Here is a 20,564-nt window from a genome sequence, read left to right on the forward strand (position 1 = left end):
AAGTGCAAAAGACAAACACTTGCAATAGTTCTTGTGACCAAGTTAGCAGTGTAGGAGCGAGGCTTTCAGCTGTTTGAAGACGGCGCTATTCTCGTCATCAAAACTGCGGCACTTAGTTTTCCTGTTAAGCATGTCCCCGGCTGGCGACGCATAGTAGAACGTTATGGCTTACTTGTAGATGGTGGATTTTACGACTGGAAGTCACGCTGGTTTGTAGGGGCACGGCGCAATGAGAGGACAGGAACATATTGGATAAAAGGCTGGCTCTTTATTGCGGTCACCTGAAATAGTCCCTGTATGCTTGGGGTGACCGCCGCAGTGCTGAGTGACGTGTCCGGAAGTGTAGTAGGCATAATGAATGCGAAGAATATTAGGCGTCCTCCAAGAATGATTGACTGGTGGTGCTGCCCATGTCTGAGATTGTCTTGTTCAGCCGCTTCATGAGGCCGTTAGTCTGTGGGTTTTACTATGTCATCTGGTGGAGGCTTCTCTGGCTGTGTCCGAAGATAGCCTCAGTTATTTCCCTACTGAGGGCCATACCTCTGTCGCTAGTGAAGAGCTCTGGGGCGCCATGATGCAGGAAGATGTTCTCGGCGAAGAACGTTCTTGTTATCGCGGTGGCACTGCCTCTTGGCAGCTCTTCTGTTATGGCGTAGAGGGCGGGGTAATCAGTAGCTACGGCAATTCATTTGTTACCGGGATTCAACGTCGAGAATGGTCCGCGTAGGTCTATGCCGATTTCCTGAGAAAGCCGGCGAGCTTGCTTGATGGGCTGCAGAAGTCCAGCTGGCCTAGTTGGTGGTGTTGTCTGTTGCTGACAGTCTGGGCAGGTTTATACGACGTGTATGATATTGGCATTGAGTCAAGGCCAGTAATACTTTTGCTGTATCCTTGCAAACGTGCGAGAAAATCCAACGTGCTCAGCCAACAGCTCATCATGCAGAGCGTCCAGAACTTCTAGAAGTAATGCCTAATGTACTACGATGAGTTAGTTCGCCCGATGTGGAAAGAAGCTTTTCTCGACAAGGATGCCATTATGCAAAAAAAACATCAGTCCTCAATTGACTACCTTTAGAAACACGGCAGCCTTGCCCTAGAGGTATTGCGCAAAGCCCTTGATTTCAGGGTCGCCTTTCTGTCATTCTGCAAAGTCATCGACGCCTACGGTTCCTAAGAAGCAGTCGCCGTTGTCGTCGTCCTGCTGTACTGGGTAAATTGGTTGGCGCGCAAATGAAAGTCGGCGTCAGAGCGCCTTCACCCCGACTTGTATAAGACGGTGATCACGAATTCCTGAAGGCGCACACTTCACTGTCCCACGCAACCTGAAGGGTCCTTCAAGTTAGCTAGCCAAAAGGGCGCGTGGTGGCCGCTCACAACTTTGAAATGTTTTCCGTACAGCTAGGGGCAAAACTTAGAAGCAGCCCAGATGATGGCAAGGCACAGGATATTTTCTGTGGTGGAATATTTGACTTCCGCCTTAGATAGAAACCGGCTCGCTTAACTGATGACCCTTTCATCTGTCCGTGCGGCCTTCCTCCGTCTGTCCGTGCGGCCTTCCTCCGTCGGCGCATTCATCAATTCTGTCTGTCTGTCTGTCTGTCTGTCTGTCTGTCTGTCTGTCTGTCTGTCTGTCTGTCTGTCTGTCTGTCTGTCTGTCTGTCTGTCTGTCTGTCTGTCTGTGTTTCCATGTGTCCATCCATGCGTCCGTCTGTATGTCTGTCTCTCCATCTGCGCGTCTGTTCGTTCATCCACCTGTCTGTCTGTCTGTCTGTCTGTCCGTCTGTCTGTCTGTCTGTCTGTCTGTCTGTCTGTCTGTCTGTCTGTCTGTTTTTCTGTCTGTCTGTCTGTCTGTCTGTCTGTCGATGCGTCCATCCATGCGTCCGTCTATATGTCTGTCTCTCCATCTGTGCGTCTGTTCGTTCATCCATCTGTCTGCCTGCCTGCCTGCCTGTCTGTCTGTCTGTCTGTCTGTCTCTCTGTTGGCCCATCCGTGTGTCAGTCCATGCATCCAGCATCTGTCTGTTTGTCTGACTGTCAGTCCATGAGTCCATTTGTCTCTCAGTCTGTATATCTGTCCGTCTGTGCATCTGTCCATCCGTCCTTCTGTCTGTCTGTCAGTCCATCCATCTAGTGAACACTCCAAGTACCACCATCTCGTTTATTTTCATCATATATTCAAGTTTCAAGTTTCCAAGTTTCAAGTTTTATTATTTCCAAAAACAAGGTACAAAATCTAATATATACATACGAAGGTCCCAGAGTCAGAGACTTTGGTGGGACCCTCGGTTTGTCGATACAAATCGACGGTAAAATTTATACAGAGCAACAGAAAATTCCAACAATATACAACATCAAAAGGCACTTTTATATCACAAATCAAGACAAAACCCGCAACATTGTATAAATAAACGAAGAACAAACTAGATAAATAGGTAAACGATCACAAGTAAGGTTATTCGAGAAAATAATTTTTGACGGACTTTTTGAACAAAGGAATTGAAGTGCAATGCTTAATGCTAGAAGGTAACGCATTCCAAAAGGATGTCGCACTGAAAGTGGAAGTTTTTTGCCCATAATTAGTATGAGCGGGGGGTAATAGGAAATTTTTATCAGCCGCAAACCTCGTCACATTATTAGTCTGCAAAAGATCAGATGTAATAAATGGGAATGCGAGTTGATTATACAGCAGTTTGTGGAATAAGGTCACAAGACTTAACCGGAACAAAAGATTTACTGGCAAGATATTGTAAGAGCGTAGTAATGTGTAGGCGTTCGATTGAGAAGAACTAGAAGTGACAATGCGGATTGACTAATTTTGAATGTGCTGTATTGATGACAAATGACAAGCGTAAGTGTTGCCCCATGAGGCTACACCGTAAATAATATGACTATGAATGAACGCAAAATACAGCGCCAGTAGAGCTTCACGGGAAAACGAAGGGCGAGCATTGATTATTGCACGGATACCAAACGCCGTCTTCTGCTTAAGATGGTTAAAGTGACTGCGAAAGGTAAGGCATGGGTCAAAGTGAATGCCAAGAAAGACGACATCACAATAAGTGAAAATCGAATGAATACCGATTTGTATTAAGAGAATAGCAAATAATGACCTCTGAGCACTTTTAAACACCATAAATGTAGTTTTTGTGGGGTTGATAACTAAGTGATTAGTGTTGCACCAATTCATAAGGGCACCTAATGCAAGATTGAACTTTGAAACAAGAGCATCAATGTTTTTATAAGATGAAGATATTGTTGTGTCATCAGCGTAAAGAACACACTGACCACAATCAAAATAGCTAAGAACATCAGAAAGATCATTCATATATAAAATAAATAGCAAAAGACCCAATACTGAGCCCTGCGGTGCTCCTTGGTTAACATATTTTGTTGTAGAGAAGGTATTTGCGGCATGTACTGTGTACTGTCGTTTCAAGTAGGTAATTTGTTAAGAATGCAAGCGCAGGGCCTTTTGTTCCATAGGACTGAAGTTTATGCTATAAGACTTGATGGTTTACAGTGTCAAAAGCTTTTGTGAGATCTAAAAAAATCGAAGCAACTAAATTTCCCGAATCGATACTTTTTTATGTAGTCAGTGAGAGACTGCACAGCTAGACTTGTTGACCTACCTGGACGGAAACCAAATTGGCTGTCTCTAAGCAATCTAAATTTAACTAATATCCATTCAGACGTTCAACAAACAATTTTTCGGCTTGTTTGCTGAGGCAGGAAAGAATCAAAAATAAATGGTAGTTGGAAAGTGCTTGTTTATCGCCTTTTTTAAAAACTAGAATTACTTTAGCTTTTTTTCAGACTGCAGGAAATAAACCCTGTTTAAACGTAAGGTGTATATTATGACACAGCTTATCGGAAACTAAATGTGCAACCAGTTTTAAATGCCTTACACCAATGTCATCTAACCAAAGCCCTGTATTTTTAAGATTAGTTCATTATGTATCGCCTTCTAGCAGACATTCCAAGGACTAAACGGTAGGTGGCTACCTACAACTACTACTACTACTACTACTACTACTACTACTACTACTACTACTACTACTACTACTACTACTACTACATACATACATCGGCACCGCACAACCCATTGCCAAGGAGCTTCGATCCGAAAAGTCAGTTTTTCGGCTGTCCAGGGATTCGGCCTAAGTAAGTTCAACAACATGAATTGCAGAACAGTTTGAATAAGTAGCCTCACAACGTTTTTATTGTCGTGAAACAGAAAATTTTGTTAATTACAGGCTATGCTACAAGATCGTCCCTTCGTATTGTACCAGCGGTCATTCGAACACGATGCTGGATTTTCCGGAGACCAGAAGTGTATCCAAGACATTGTGCTTGAGTTCTACCCTGAAGAAAAATATGCCGTGGGCGTTTTACATTGGCCTCTGTCTGAGTACCACAAGTAAGCGACTGAAGTATTTTATAATAAGATCCGACAAAGATGTGTATTGAGACCAGTATTCGATCATTCCGGCAATTATAGGCGGCGCAACAGTAGGTCGAAATGGTGGGCGAGATGATGATGAGGCGATCTCACAAGCGTGCGCGTCTGGACTAACAAAGGACGTCAGGCCCTCTAGTTTCGCCGTGGACTGTACTTCTTATCGCTAAGCAGACGCAGACATGTTTGCAGGCAAAGCAATCGGTCACATCATTTGCCCTGCAGATCGTTATCACCATGTGTGAGCTTTGGAGGTGGGCCGCGTGGTGCCGCCGGCGTCGCTGTAATGACCGAATAGGTGACACTGCTATTACGCGTCAAGTCGTAGTTTTTAACCCCAATTGTTTTCATTACTTAAGTGATATGCGAAATAAGCTAAAAAAGAAGTCCATGATAATTTCCCTCAGCATGACAGCACTTCCTCACAAAGCTAAAAAAAGCTGCTTACGCAGTGAAAGGAACGTTTTTGTTACACGACAGAAGAGAAATTACTTTCTTGAATATCAAGAGGACACTTGTGAGAAAATTGAAATACTTGTGATAACACTGTGAAATCGTAATGAACATGTGGTATGTTCTTGCTTGTTTATTATGATTCTCAAATACACCTTGCCAGAGCTCTAAGGTATTCATTTTGTTTTCAGAATTTTTCTGCCATGATCTCTGCATTGTAGTTTAAAGAGCGTTTTATCTCAATTCCTGGAATGTGTAAAAGAAATATCCGAAGTGACTTCTGTCCCCCCAAAACATACCCTTCAATATACTGTAAGTAACAAAATCACTCTACAGTGCTTTGTACAGAAGCAGGAGCTTGCAGAAGCACTAAGATGAATACGGTCTAAGCAATAAAAGCTCAGAGAAAAAGAAACGTCGAAATGAGATAGAGATGAAACTGGCCCATGGTCAGCGGAAGCATCAGTGTTTTTTTTTTTTTTGTAGTATCAGTTAGTTCAGCTGCATCGTCACTTTTTTACAGTGCGATAAAAAGATTCTGCCAAAAAATTATTGCTAGGAACCAATTTTTTTGTCAAAACATTTCCTGCCATGAAAATGTTTCTCAAAATAGTTCGTTCCTCGTTCCAGCTAACATTCTTTTGCACGTTAAATCTACAGGTCAGCCATGGCACTTTGTAATAGGGAAGAGAGCAGAGAGGGAGAGAGGGAGCATGGCGAAGGTAGAGAGCTTAACTAGACTACATTCAATTAACTACCCAACACGAGGGGAGACGAAGGTAAGGAAGTAGAAAATGAGAGAGAGGAATTGGACATTGCACACCAAACAAAGTGCAGGGTATCACAGGCAGAAGCTCAGTGATGTTGCCTTAAAGAATTGCCGAAGGGCTCGTGTGGCTTTCTTGGCAGATGTAGTGTGAGACCATGCACCCAGGATTTTTCCGGAGTAAAGGGACAACCATTCAGTCTCGTCAAAGCAATCAGAAAACTACGAAGAGAAAGCATGCATGCTTAAAGCTTTGGTTCATTATACAGAACGCTTGCAAGAGTTGAAAATACGTAACTGGCGCTTACAGAAGCGAACCGACGTTCGACAGCTCGTGATATTGCGGATTTTGTGTCCCCGCTCTTCCTTCGGTCTTCTTTATGCGACTGTGTTCACGATACTATTACATCCATTCTTTTTTTCTGTCTGGTGGACTTGACACTGGTGTTCCTGCTCTGCCAGTTGTGTTGACGTAACGGCAAAGGCGTGAAAAGTTCACTTGGGGATGTTTTCTTCATTAAAACTGTCAGAAAGCGTATCGCTAAAGAAATACCGAAACACGCACAATTTACATCTTGGCCTTGTTAGGGAGGATTTATCTGCTTGCACGAGTGCAATTATGATTGGGAGCCAAACTGTTCAAATGGGATTACACAAACATTCGATGGTGGCTGGTGACATCCGTATGAAATATGACCTGTGTGCGCAATTCGAAGTTGCATGTCATTGGGATTTGCATCGCTCGCAGTCTACGAGGCTCTATCTTCATGAGAACCTTCATAGCAAGTGAAGCATGTGTCGTGAGCCTGTTGCCTGCCTCACCTGTCCAAGTACATCACGAACTTTACATGGTGCTTCTATAAAGTGAACTGCATGTTTTTGCTGCGTCCGTGTCAGCACTCGCACCTTCTCTCGAAAAATTATGTGCTCTCAATAGTGTGTGCTTTTGAACAGCTATGATGATTTTCGCTTACAGAGTCAATGCAACCGCCTACCTTTTTTCGGAAACGACCGAAGGCTACAGAATTCCTAACGCGTATGCGCTGTCCCCAAACAGTGGTAAGTTGTGGTGGAACGTCGTCAATTAAAAAAAATCTTGACCAAACATGACAAAGCATTGTTTCTCAACTCTTCTTTCCATGACTAGAGGAATGGCAAGCGCACTGAAACATGGCACCGCACTTTTAACTGCTATCGTAGACTGCTTCTACAGCACAGCTGGGTCAAGTAAGAAATAGCATACTTTACAGAAAGAACTGTCGTACCCAAAAAGCATGCAAAGACGAGGTGCTATACACTTCTGTACGGCGTCAAAAAAGATACCGCTTGTTATTTTTTGGGAGTGACAAGCGATTCTTCATTTATACTATCATTGACTTTAGCCGCTTTATAGGGGTCAAAGACATTTATGGAAAGCCCCCGGTAAATCGTTGCAGAGGCCCGAAGCTTGAGTAGGCCGAAAATTGCTGGCTTTCGGTGGCCTCCTCGGCTCACTGCATGGTCATGATTTCGTTGTGCTTGTTCGATCTGAGCAACACACACTCACAGGGTGCGCAAACGCTACCGTTTGTGATGACTATTATTGTGCAATAAACCTGGTTATTTTGATATAGGGTATTCTAAGATTACTTTGGAGGTTAAATCCTGAATTTTCTGTCGCGTATAAATCTGGGTTATAGATGCATAAAACCCCGACTGGTGCAGGATTGCGTTTGTATGTACTGCGAATTTAAAGCCTGAGCTTTGCTTATTATTGAGGGTAGTGGTACGAGTGTACGTCTCTGCATTGTATGGTGTGGTGATATTTCGTGAAATATGATCATGTAACCACCCACCCACTCCTGTTCCTCATTATTTATGTGATATCTGGTCCTTCCGTATTTGCATTCCTACTCCTAGGTAGCCGGTAAGGCGGAGAACCGAGGCTTAGTCTGTAAGCTCTCGGGCTACTGTCTTTTAGTTTGTGACTTGGTGTACTAAATATACTAACCTTTAACACGAAAAATTTTCATGTCGGGGCCAACCGCCGCTGCATGAAGCATTTACGTCCCGAATGTGATGTTGTAAAACATTTCCAAACACGACTGCAGAGAAAAAAAATGGCCCCGTATCTGCATGTCAATGTGCAAATGTCGCCGAAAGAGGATAGTCTTGCGTGTGGAGAGAGTAAACAAGATGTTCTGCGCAAGAAAATCTGTGAATGGTATTCTGGAGGCGCTGCGTTAGAGTGCCTCGAGCGTGCAGGGAAGGCGAACGATAGCTAAACTCACGTCACACGTGAGTCATGAGGGCCATCTGGTAGTTTTGTTAGAAAAGAAAGCGCGTGGCTTTGAGGCGGGTGTGCGCGCCCATCTCAGAGGTGATAAGGTGTAGAACGCAAGGAGACGCGTAGGTGCCACCACCGTCTCGTCTTAGCAAAGCGTTGGAAACACTCGTCTTTCCGTGCAAGCATTGCATGGTCAGGGTAGTGTGATAATTGGTACGGTCCTAAAATTACCTATGTATGCCTTTTCTAGTGAAAAACGCACATGCAGAATACATACGTGTTGTTATGGTGCCTCAGACATGCGCAATGATTACTTTTTTATGACAATTGTACAAGCATGAACGTTCAATCATGAGCAACATTGGTGGGCACTGAGGATGAGGTCGGCCGTTTCAAGTACCCGATGCCGTTTAGAGTGAACAAACAGACAATCGTACAGAGAGACAGACAGACAGACAGACAGACAGACAGACAGACAGACAGACAGACAGACAGACAGACAGACAGACAGACAGACAGACGAAAATATTTGCGTCGAAGGTCCACAAGAAAGACTACCGTCCTTAAGAAGGCAGAAGAAAGTATTTCGCAACGGGGCGTCAAACTAGTGACCTCGCTCTCCTAAGCCCGCGTGGTAAGCACTAGACCACAAAACTACCTTTGGCGGAGAGCCCCGCCAAGGTGGTCTAGTGGCTAAGGTACTCGGCTGCTGACCCGCAGGTCGCGGGTTCAGATCCCGGCTGCAGCGGCTGCATGTCCGATGGAAGCGGAAATGTTGTAGGCCTGTGTGCTCATATTTGTGTGCACGTAAAAAAACCCCAGGTGGTCGAAATTTCCGGAGCCCTTCACTACGGCGTCTGTCATATTCATATGGTGGTTTTGGGACGTTAAACCCCACATATGAATCAATACCTCTGGCGGAGAGCGTACAAGCGACCCATTTATATACACCATAGACCGCTGGTGGTCGTCAGAGCTCAGAAAGGTCAGTGCGCTTTAGTAATCAGTAGCGAGATGGCATGGCAAGCACGCGTTGAGCGCACGCGCCTCCACATGGCGTGTTCAACGTGGTAAAAATGCGTGGAGATGCTCTATAGCGTGTTAGCTCACTGGCATGCCCGCTTATCTTGGAATACGGGTGCTTGGTATCTGTGGTGGTTCCACCGCAAGTTTGTTTTTAAGTTACAGTAGTTACCACGTGAACGTCAGTTTGCTCGCTGCCATGGCCGCATTTACGGAAAAAGCGTGTTTTTCACACATGGAGTTAGAATCCTGACAGTTGTTTGTACACGCTAGTCCTAAGTATGTTAATTTCGAGCATGCTTCCTGTCTGAAATGTGCTCCGCAAGTTTCGAGATGCTCACCGTTATTCACATGCTATTGCAATTTGTTACTGCAGCATTGAGTCTTTGGCCTTGTGGCTAAACAATGCGCAGTGAATGCTCAACCTCTGCGAGAACACGTTTAACTTCAGCGTTTTACCTATTCCGAAAAGGACATATCAATCATGTTTTTTTTCTTTGCTATTACATAGCTTTAGTGTTCGCAGTGCCTCTCGGAAGATCCAAATTTATACGATATATCCTACCGCCGTCTCAGAGTGACTGAAGATTACTTCCACTTGTTTTGGGGATATAGATTGCGACAGTTCTTTCCACTGGCATTTATATGTGTGGATAGCTTGCAGCAGCACCCGCTGTACGTTTTCCTTCGCGATGTGGAGCCATGGATAAGAAGACACGCTTATAAGTAGCTACGTCGACAAACGCGATGTATGTGTGGTTAATTAATTTGCTCTTGCACATCTTGCGCTATGCTTTCCCCTGCAGCCTAACGGTGGGTGCGATGCGATTCTTGAATGTACAAGAAACAATTATAATCCATGTGCTTCCGGAGAAGTGTACTTTGAGCCTATGTAATCAAGTGACCAAATATTTGATTTGTTCTGCTCCAGTACAATTACTCAAAAGCGATATTGTCTTTTGTTTCTGTGGTAACACAAAAGCACTCTGGAAGATATTGGATGCTGTCCCAAAATGCAACTGTCAGACTCTTGCTCTGTGCCTGATTTTCTTGCACTATTTCGTAATAAAGCAAGCTTTTACATTTTGCGCAACTCGTACATGTTGTACCAATTTGACAAAATGGGAATGAAGCGTGTACCAAGTACTGGTACAGGTTGTACCAGTACTTCGAATCAATTGTCAATGTCCGTTTGTCTTTATCCGGTATTTAAACATTACCATTTACATGACCGTATAGCTATTCTGGTGTGTTTGGTCACTTCTTATGGAGCTTCTGAGTAACAGCATAGTGTTGCGCCGCGTGCATTCCTTTATTGCATTCGCCGTCAAATCTCCTCGAAAACATTTTCCAATATATGCCAAGAGAACTTGCTTCTCTTGGCATATATTGCAAAGGCAAAAAGAAGACATTCATAACAAAAGGCTGATTTGTATGTAAACTTGACCACGCATAAAAACCTCAGAGATGTAGCCCATGTGCGGTGGGGCAGTTCCTACAAGCTAGACCAAGGCTGAAAGCAGGAAGGCTCTTGACAGGGAAAAAACAATAGAGTTGAGGAGAATGTTGTGCACTCAGACGCAATCTGGAGTGAACAAAGATTAAAGGCTCTACAGTTCCAATGCAGAAAGAAGGAAATGAAGAATAGTTCATAGCTTGGCGAGTTCGTTTAGAACAACGGGATGAAACTTTGTTGTCGTGGTCTCTTATTTGGTACTTTTTCGCCAAAATATATGTAGGCTAACTAGCACAGCTAAGAAATATTAAGCGATGAACCTCGGGAAAAGTTGGATTCAGGTACCGCTGTGGGGATATTTATTACATGAAGCGCGTCGCTGATATGATGTTATCGCTTCGACTACCCGCAAAGTTATCCTCAATGTGAAACAACCTCATAGTAGGAAACCTGCCGCAAGCGCATCTGTAGTGCGTAAACCACCACGGTAGCCGCAGTTTCGATATGAACTAGAATGTTTTATACCCACCTGCAGTTATTAAACCCCAGTGGAGTCGAAGTTTTCGAAGCCCATCAATACGGCATCTCATAATCATGTGGAGATCTTGAGACGTTAAACCACATATAATATTACTGAATGAAATTTAAGTGATGGGTGTGTGTGTGTGTGTGCCTGGCTAGGCAACTACAGCGGTTTGATGGTCAAGATATCTGTTTAGTTTTGTTCCACAAAAAAAATCACAGGACAAGTTTCTTCGAACCCTAATAGCAGCAACTTGAAAGTTACATGGTATAGATAGGGCGCTAGTTTATTGGAAGGCCTGAGGTGGCGCTCTCTGGTCTGCTACTCAGCTCACAAAGAAAAATAGAAATGGAGGAAAAGAGTAATGAAAATGATGGGTACAGTAAGAGGAGATGCGTATGTAAAATAAAAACATAGCACTGTGGTAATCGTAAACATTTGTGCGAAACACTTAGGTGACGTCCCACAGGTCACCTAAGTACTTAGATGACTTCACACATATCTCACAGCATTTCACAGGTTTAGCTGCTACACACAACAGTGCTCTCACTTGTGATTTAAAAACATATATAAACTTTTGGGTGCTTTTATCTGTGTTGAATAGATTGCGGAGTCATGAAATTGAAAGAAGAAGAAAAGACAGAGATAGAAATGTTCTATTAAAACATTAGCCCCAAATCTGCATGTTACACTGCAAATGTCGTCGAAGGACGATAGTCTTGCGTCTGGGGAGAGTGAAAACATGTTTATTTGTTGTTCTGCGCAAGAAAATTGGTGAATGGTATTCTGGAGGCACTGCGTTAGAGCGCCTCGAGTGTGAAGCGGAGGCGAAAGAGCGCATCGACGCACGTTAGACACGAGCGCCATCTGGCAGTTATGTTTTAAAGTGAAGGCATGCGCGTCCGAGGAGAAAGATGCGTGCCTGCCTCGGAGGTGATAAGGTGTAGAACGCAAAGCGACGTACATGTGACACCATCGTGTCGTCTTAGCAAAGCGTTGGAAACACCTTTTTGAGCATTGCGTTGCACTGTGAACGCAGCGTGATAAACGCTACAGTTTTTACAGTTACTTGTTTGCGCCTCTTCTAGAATTAAGGCACACATAAAAAACATCGACGTGTTGTTATGGTGCCTCAGATATGCGCAATTATTCTTTTTTACTTGACATTCGCACAACTATGAACACTCAACCTTGAGCAATATTGGTGGGTGCTGTGGATGGTACGGCCGTTTGGTGCCATTTTAGGTATCGTTAAGGGTGTACAAACAGACAAATGTACAGACAATCAGACAGACAGATCAAAAGTTTTCCGTCGAAGGTCCCGAAGGAAGACTATCATCTTTAATATTCTTTACCGTGAGTACCGATGCTTCAGCAAACTCGCCTAGAACAATGCCTGATATTAGTGGTTAGATTGCAGCAGTATATTGACGGAACCAAAGCTCAACTAGAAATGCCAACAGTGGCGTCTACACTTTTTTGGTCACTGTGGCATCACTGAACCTTAGCAACGCTTACATCTCGATATAAACTGGGTACCTCCCGATGAAGGCAAAGCGAGGGCCCGCTGCTCAAAATTGGGTCCTCATGATGTGTTCGAGGACTGAAGGCGTAGGTAGCCCGTGCCTGTGTCCTGCTTTATAGCCCATCAGTGAGGCTCTTCTTTCCTTGCGAAAATGCGCACGATAATGAAGTAAGAAGTCTAAGAGGTGTTTATCTCCCCTGATTTCGATGGCATCTAAGAGTCGTTCTTCCGCTTGCCTGACGACTTGTGGGTGGTCCTCAATGTCTGAGCTTAACAACATGATGCCTCATTTCTTCGCGTTCATATATGTGTTTGGCTTTTTGGTAATGTTGGGGAACGCCTAAATATTGTCTTTGAAGTGCGGCCACTGATTCCAGTGTTTACGTCTAACGGAGTAGAGGTGTGAGTAACAAAGGTTATGAGTGATTGGGCTTGGAAAGATCTTCAAAATGATCACCGTTCTGTCGCCTACTGTTTGTTCAGTAAGGAGGGTTATTGGAGGTGGCAATGTTGACATCCTATTCTAGAGCGTTTGTTCATTTCATTGTAATAAATGCGAAGCATTTTAGCGAACTTTGGTGAATTTGAGCGTATCTATCTATCTATCTATCTATCTATCTATCTATCTATCTATCTATCTATCTATCTATCTATCTAGCTGCTTACCTTTTGGTACTCTCATGCGTGGTCACCCCCTTCACTTGGCGTGAACCCAATTCAGCATTGGAGGGCAAGATGGTTCGACGAATATGACGCGCTGGTCAAAACATGAATAATGTCAGAGTCCCATGGCGTGCATCGTCGAACACTTCCTTACATACAGTGGCACATACCAACGGGTGGGTATGTATGTGCTGCTGGTATGCGGGTATATTCCACAGTGATTTACACTTAGTATCTACTGAGGAACGACGAGAACACGCATGGGGAATTTTAACTCACGAGGTTTAAGTAATACCTGAAATCAGTAGCGTCAACTCAACGAATGCAAATAATCAAAGTCAGTGTCCCAGCTGAATTCGAACCCAACCATTCTGCATGGTAATGAAGCACTTTACCCCAGAGCTACGCCAGGTCTCGGAACTACTTTTAAATAGATGCTAATCTTCGTGAAACGCCAATTGTAGTTGCAGTGCTGCCTACCCAATCTTATAACCATTACATATGTAATCCTTCAATACAGCCGTCACGCTGGGTTAACATCAATTGTGGTTAGTTGCCATGCGCTAAAGTTGATTTTTATAGCAGTGTCTAGGGCCAGCATCTTCGCGAGAATCAGCGCTTAATATCAGCTTCTGCTGTTGCTAATACGCACGCTCCAGTTTGGATCGTTGCGCAAGTGCAAACAACTGGTTATATAAACAACTGCAACTCTTCAACATGTGTCGGTGTGTGCAACATTAGTACATATATTTAGCGTCATTCCATGACGTGTCGCGCCATAAAAAAAGTGCAACACGGTGATCTTACCTCTGCATGCTTCGCATACCGTCGAATCCCAAGTTACTCACGTGAGATAAGCAGAATTTTTGACCATGTACTCTCTCTTGGCATGCGCAAGTACGTCATTATTGCCCCTGCTCACTTCGCTGAGTCTTGAGCTAGCGCACGCGCAGTTTCATTGCCCAGGATAAAGGAGTGGGTGTGCGACTATGTAACGTAATGGTCATGCTCTCCGCCATAGGTGGTCATAATACTTATCGCCTCCTTAGAGGCGCTTCCATCAGTGAACTTACGAATTGCGGTATTTGCCTCTTCAATCTCCATGACCACTATTGGGAATATTGCTCGGAGCAAGCGACGTTTATTATGAAGGAAATATCTTTATACTCAACTTAAATTTCTAATGTGGAAGGCATTACTATACTTAAGCCCAACGAGATGACGCTCTGTGCTGGGTATGTGGGACGTACGGTCAGTTTGAAAAGGCGTTCTCAGAAACTACAACGTTTCCGTCCTGGAAGCACGCAAATGGAATTTCCCGCCGTTTATCTTTACAAGCGAAGCTCCTCAGGCTCGTATGATGTTCGTTGACGTGATAGTTGTCATAGCTCCCGTCGGACCAAAACTGAGGTGTTCCGCACACCATACATGGAGCATTCATAGCGCACATATGGTTTAAAAACAGACGGTACTCTGTCCATCCTTCTGTACGTACGTGCTTGCGTCAGTCCATTCATCTGCACGTGAGTCCGTCTGTCCATACGTACATGCGTCTAACTGTCCGTCTTTCATACTATTCGATGACTTCAACGCAGACATTATGGCCTTAGGACTCAGCTTCGCTTCATTATCAGCATTCACTTTGTGGATCGGCTGCTAATTTTTACCCACCATATGTGACAGCAATGATGAATGGTGTCCAATTAAGTGTAATCATTTCTTGTACCTAATTTGTGTTTTAACTTGCACTAACGAGTTGTTTAAATTATTTAGATAAATTACAAAAGCAATATTTGTAATTGGTAAAAATCAGCAAATATAGCAAGTTTTATAATATTGCTCCGAAACAAAGCTGTCTACATTTTCTAGTGTGCCAAATATCAAAATAAAAAAGTTTGAAATCAATTGAATTCAAATTATCTTCGCAGGCCCGTGATGAAAGATTTGTAAAGAGAGGTTGTGTCGAGTCGACGTTTCGAGGAGCAGACTTGTCTTCCTTAAAACTCTACAAGCGGAATTGTCTTCCCCAAGGCTTGAACAGTTCAAATATAGCCTTCAGAAAGAGAAGCTCGCTAGTGCAAACGTCAGATGAACACAACCCTGTTTACAGATTTTTCGTCGCAAGGTTCCATCTCCCCCTTGGTATTGTTTCTTAGACTTCTTGGGCCTGAGGAGGTAGAGTTACTAACTACGACGCTGACCGTTGTGGACCCAAGCACCAGCTCTATAGCCTCTTCGAAATTTCGAGTTTTAGGGATGGCACTTGCTAGCAGGTGGCTCTCTTAATTTGAAGTCACCATTGTCATGTGCCGACCATCTGCGCATTAGGCCACATGTATGTTCACGTCATTAGTTTTAGCAGAATGTGACGTTGGGTGAGTTGGTGCATAGCTTAATGAAATAATGGCGGCGCAACTGATACTAGCAAGGAAAAACCTCTTGGGAATTATTTATGAAATTTTGTTGAGCTGTGGCAAAGTCTCCATAGGCCAAACAGGACGCTTTGTTAATGATGACCTTAGGGTACATATATTATTAATTAAGAATGGCGTGGGTTCATACCTGTCGTTACATTGTGCTTCGTGCGGCTGCACACCACTGTTTTGAGAAGCACGTGTGTTAGGACGACGCAGGAAAACGTTAGCACGTGAGGTACTGGAGGCATATCACATACAAAAAAAGGGTAACCAATGCGTCAGTGTGCCGTCGATCACTTTGTACAAAAAGGAATACCTGTTTATAGATAGCGCTGTGCGATAGCCTTCTTCTGTTGCGGCTTTCGTGCGTAAAACACGAAAGTCACTTGTGCTGTGCCAACTCTTAGTGCGCATTCTCAAAATATTGATTATTGGAATATTGCGGCTAGTTGCTTAGAGCAGGGGTTGACAACCTACGATTCGTGGGTTGCATGTGGCCCTCAAGCCCGTAATATGCTGGACCTGGTCGAAAATTTGAATCACTCCTCCCCCTTTCCTACCCGAACTTCCTTTTTCCATAGAGTTTCCTATAAAAACATTAGAGGGAACTAGAGGGAACTGTAGCGCTAGTGTCCACGGGAACTGCAACGTATGGTGCTTTAGCGAGCATGGAAATAATGGGTAGTACACGGATTTTTCTAAACTTCGTAGTTTTAGCTCCGAATGTGTTTGTGTGCTTGAAGCTGTTTTGTCACAAAACAAAAACAAAACTCAGCGAATCTTCAGCGTTTCCGCTTCACCACCTTATTGCTTTATGCTTACCATTTCAAATGTGGTCAGAAAGTTGAAAATGGTTTGTTTTTTCCTTCGAAACAAAACCAAAACACAGGAATAAATGAGACCACAAGTGCGATTTGTCGCCCGCATGTAGGAAGACTAGGCAAGTCCGTGTACTAATCATCATTACCATAGTCGCTAAACGATCGCAGCGCCACCATCTAGTTATTTTAAGAAACTGTACGCCTTTTCTTTTGATGAATCTTATTTTACAGGCGGACAGACAGTTTGATTGTCAAAATGGTTAGATATATCTTAAATTTATCATTGTGCCCCATCTTCCGGCTTGGCTAGAATACAGCCAAAATTTACCCAAAAATATTGCCAGTTTTGTATACGTGATAGTCTATTCATTGAATGTATTTTTCTTAGAATTTAAAGCCACCTCTCCAACCTCCCTGTTTATTGGCCGTGCAGCCCATGGCCTTGTCGGCTTCGTGTAACTTCACTCTCTACCTACAAACGTTGCCGACCCTCAGTTTGGAGTATAAATGTTTCAGTGTAAGGATAATTTCCCTATATCAAAGTCATAATTCCTTGCCATAACTTGTGCTTCTTGCTGCGATAGCAATTATATTCTCGCTACCTATAATGTATGCAGACAATGATGTTAAAGACTTTGGCTGCATTTTTTTTTTTTTTTTGCAGTGAAGACACTTAATACGCAATATACGTTCGTGGCGAGCGAATACGACAACTGTGACATACTGAGAGTTCGCCATCAAAACAATGGTAAGCAAAATTTTTCTAATGACGTAAAAGTGTAGCTAATTTTGCGTTTTCATTGTTATTATATCAATATTCCGTTCCTTTGGCATCTGCCTAAGCGACACAAAACCTATTTTTGGCGAGAATAGAGCTGGAAGTGGGCTCGAATCACCGGCAGACCCCAAGCGGTAAAAATTATCTGCCATCCCTAGCAGTGGCGCACACAATTATACGAAGGCAGTGGTAGAGGCACGCTTATAAGTTTTCCCGAATTTGCCACGCCTAAGCTGTACTGCTTCGTGGTGGACGATAGTTATAGCGCGAGAACAAAACGACGACACAGAGACAAGAAGGATGCGAAAGACACGAGCGCTCGTGTCATTCGTGTCCTTCTTGTCTCTGTGTCGTCGTTTTGTTCTCGCGCTATAACTATTGTCATGCCATACCAACTAGATCAAGCTGCCACACTTCGTGATGGAGTTTCAGAGCGTTCACTTCCAAAGCGGTTGGTACGCGGATCGCCTTGTAGTGTCATCCGAAAGCCATCACGTCTTTTTTTTAACAGTAAAGATGTACCTAAAGAAGGTACTCGTTGTCATGCCGGTATTTATTTTGAAGGGCACTCCCAGTTGAAGCTGCGAAGGGCACTCTGGCCCCTCGTTCAAATCCGGTGTAGGTGAAATAGTCAAGCATCGACCGTCGCTTTTGTGGGAAGTACGATGAAGTTGTTGCCGTAGGTCTGCCAATGAAGTTCATACATGCGAGGTTTATTGCGCTTGGCAAATTGAAGTTTCAGATAGTTTGTTTAGCCTACGAAATATCAGCAGAATGGGGCTACTATAGCGAAATAACTTAGGTTTAATTCTTGCAGTAAAAACCTTTTAAAAAACAGGTGCTTCAGCTCCAATGAAGATGAGCTTAATTGGCTTTACTATACACACATTGCTGTCAAACTTCATATATGTATGATTCGTGGAACTTCGGAGCTTTAATTGTGTGTTGTTTGAAAAAGAAAAAGTAACATTTGTAGGAGATGTCAAATTAATTCCGTAGGTTATTGACCTAGTAACGTAGCAGTAGAGTGTTAGCAGTACTGAACAGCTGCTGGGAACACATAGAGTTCAGAAATTTGGTAGTACTTTAACGTCATTGAGAAAGCACTCAACTATAAAAACTTCTTTTATTTATACTGTATTGCCGAAATTTCAATGAAGCTATTCAGTGTGCTGGCTTCTGTCATACAAACTACATCCGCCGCCACGCGCCTGTCCCACCGTCCTCTACAAGAAATTGCTTTACAAGAACTTCTGTTCTTCACCATCAAACTATTGTGTGAGGAACAGGACAGATTATGTTTTACTTCAACACTAAATAAATATAATCTGTGCAATGAGGACATACGGCATCTTTCTGAAAAGTAATTGCGCCAACTAATTTTACAACTACCGACAGAGTTTTTCTGTTTGTTGAGAATGTGTGTTTCTCACTGAATTTTTATTGCTTCGATTTGTGTTTTCCAGTTTGTTGTTGTGCCAGGGGTGAATTCTCGTTAATGTTGTTGCTTCTGCTGTTATTGTTCGGGTAGGGGGCACCAGCCAAGCTACCTATATGCAGCTTATATTTACCATGCTGTTTAAACATGTTTTTCTTTGTGTGGCAGTAAAGTTCACTTTAATAAAGTTCACTTCTTTACCGGTGAAATACCGCGCGCGGGAATGTCAAGTTGAATACAGATGTTGAAACGAGTGGAGCAAAAACACATTATTGCGTTGCAGCTTAATATTCTACCAAACAGTGGCATGACACAAAAATTTTAGCCTCACTTTCCCAGTATGTCAGTTCCATAGCTAGGCTGTTTGACTGCTACTGTTCATACTCAAATAGCCTAAAACTGCAGCCATGCTTGTCTCTTCAAAATACTTGAAACACGAGCGTACAAAAAAAGCTGGGAGGTAACTTGACAACAACATGGGTAGCCAGCCTAATTCCCTGTTTTTGTTACGCGCTCGCATTTCAAGTGTAATGGATCCCCAACTCGTCCAATCAGTCATTCTGCCAGTTCAATTTATCATTAAACCAGTAAGCCTGTAAAGCTTGCTTTTAACGGTTTTCCATGAAGGTTGTGAATTGTGGTCCCTAATGGAAAAGGTCAACAAAATTAGCAGCCTGTGCCACTTCATCTATGACCTGCTGTGTGGCCCTGAAAAGTATATGATCTACGATCGAGAAACTTGCGGGAATGTCCCATTGTGGATTCAATAAAACATTACAATATTGTTACGGCGAGACAACAAAAGACTGGTGTATTTACAGTATTTGCACAAACAAAGTAATTTTGGCAGCAATAGCCAAGATGGCACAAGCAAGAAACAACCCATCCTTCTCTCTTTCGTCCTTTGGTCAGTGGCACAGAACATTTTCGAAATAGGCTGAGAAAGTGCGAAAGACAACTGAAGAAAAAAAGGTGTCTTGACCGATAGAGTGGAGCGAAAACAGATGTTTAATACATCAAATAAATAATAAAATTGTCCATGTTCGGCAAACGTTCATTTGGAACACACCAGGCACAAGCTCTTTTCTCGTTACCACGCTTTGGTTTCCTCTCTCTTTAATAAAGTAATCAACAAACTTCCCGGCCTTAGTTGAAGCATTCGATGGAATAGCATTGTGAAATGGACGAACAACTTTACCAGTACGGCTCACAAGCGTAAACTTAAGAAACACTAAGGTGCCCTTGCTTAAAACACTAATCACACATGATTAGCGCCACACTAACCAGCTCGACAAAATCAACTTTTGTCATTTCAGATCCTTCTGCCTATGATCGCACTGGCGAGTTGCTCCCCGTGTACCTGTCAAGTTTGCTAGAAACCGAGAATGCATCAAACATTTTTCATTTCGCTTTTAATGGCGTGCACGGATCTTCTCACCCAAAATAGGCATAAATTTGGGTGAAAGTTGCACTAACACCCACATGAAATACCTCTCGCTGAGCAAGCATAACGGTGAGCTGAGGTACCGGTTCGGCAGTAGCACAAGTGTTTTCTAGCCGCACGTGATGTTAGCTTCCTTAACACGTATTCGTATGCTGACGGTACGCCTGTCACCGATAAACGTGTCTTCATCTTTGAAGAATGGGTTCCAGCACGTCCGTCGAAGTTGTGTTGCCTGATCGCCTTGTGTCGTCGCTTGTGCTCTTGCCTTGCGGCACTCTGTCGTGCTAATCTGTGAACATTTCGCTCGGTTGTTGTGTGGTTCTTTGCTTGAGCTGATTACAGTTGCTCCGAATGAATTGTGAATCTAAAGAGCTTATTCTTGTGATGCATTTCCCCGTTAAATTTTTGGAGTGCGCCATTTTGGTAGTCATTTGTAGCTGTTTCATGGCTACCAGTCTCGAGATGTGAAAATTGTCGAAGTGAATGTGACTGATCTGAATCACGCAGCTCGTGCTAAGTACATAGATTTCCGTAA

At 43.4% G+C, this 20,564-nt stretch overlaps 1 protein-coding gene across 1 annotated transcript; it reads left to right on the plus strand.

Moving 5' to 3' along the window:
- The first annotated feature begins 4,256 nt into the window (after positions 1-4,256).
- Positions 4,257-19,371, plus strand: LOC142768347 (uncharacterized). Its single transcript, XM_075870319.1, has 4 exons — positions 4,257-4,417; positions 6,652-6,734; positions 17,034-17,117; positions 19,213-19,371. Exons 1-4 carry the CDS (start codon positions 4,257-4,259, stop codon positions 19,353-19,355), a joined length of 471 nt encoding a protein of 156 aa, XP_075726434.1. The 3' UTR covers positions 19,356-19,371.
- Positions 19,372-20,564: the final 1,193 nt, after the last annotated feature.

Source organism: Rhipicephalus microplus, chromosome 1 (assembly GCF_043290135.1).
Source record: "Rhipicephalus microplus isolate Deutch F79 chromosome 1, USDA_Rmic, whole genome shotgun sequence".
NCBI classification, from domain to species: domain Eukaryota; kingdom Metazoa; phylum Arthropoda; class Arachnida; order Ixodida; family Ixodidae; genus Rhipicephalus; species Rhipicephalus microplus.

Excerpts from the sequence above, each read along its gene's own strand:
- LOC142768347 (XM_075870319.1), top strand. The coding sequence starts at position 4,257 with ATGCTACAAGATCGTCCCTTCGTATTGTACCAGCGGTCATTCGAACAC. Across the intron at positions 6,735-17,033 it reads TGCGCTGTCCCCAAACAGTG|TGAAGACACTTAATACGCAA; the intron begins GTAAGTTGTGGT and ends TTTTTTTTGCAG. Across the intron at positions 17,118-19,212 it reads AGTTCGCCATCAAAACAATG|GTTGTGAATTGTGGTCCCTA; the intron begins GTAAGCAAAATT and ends TTTTCCATGAAG.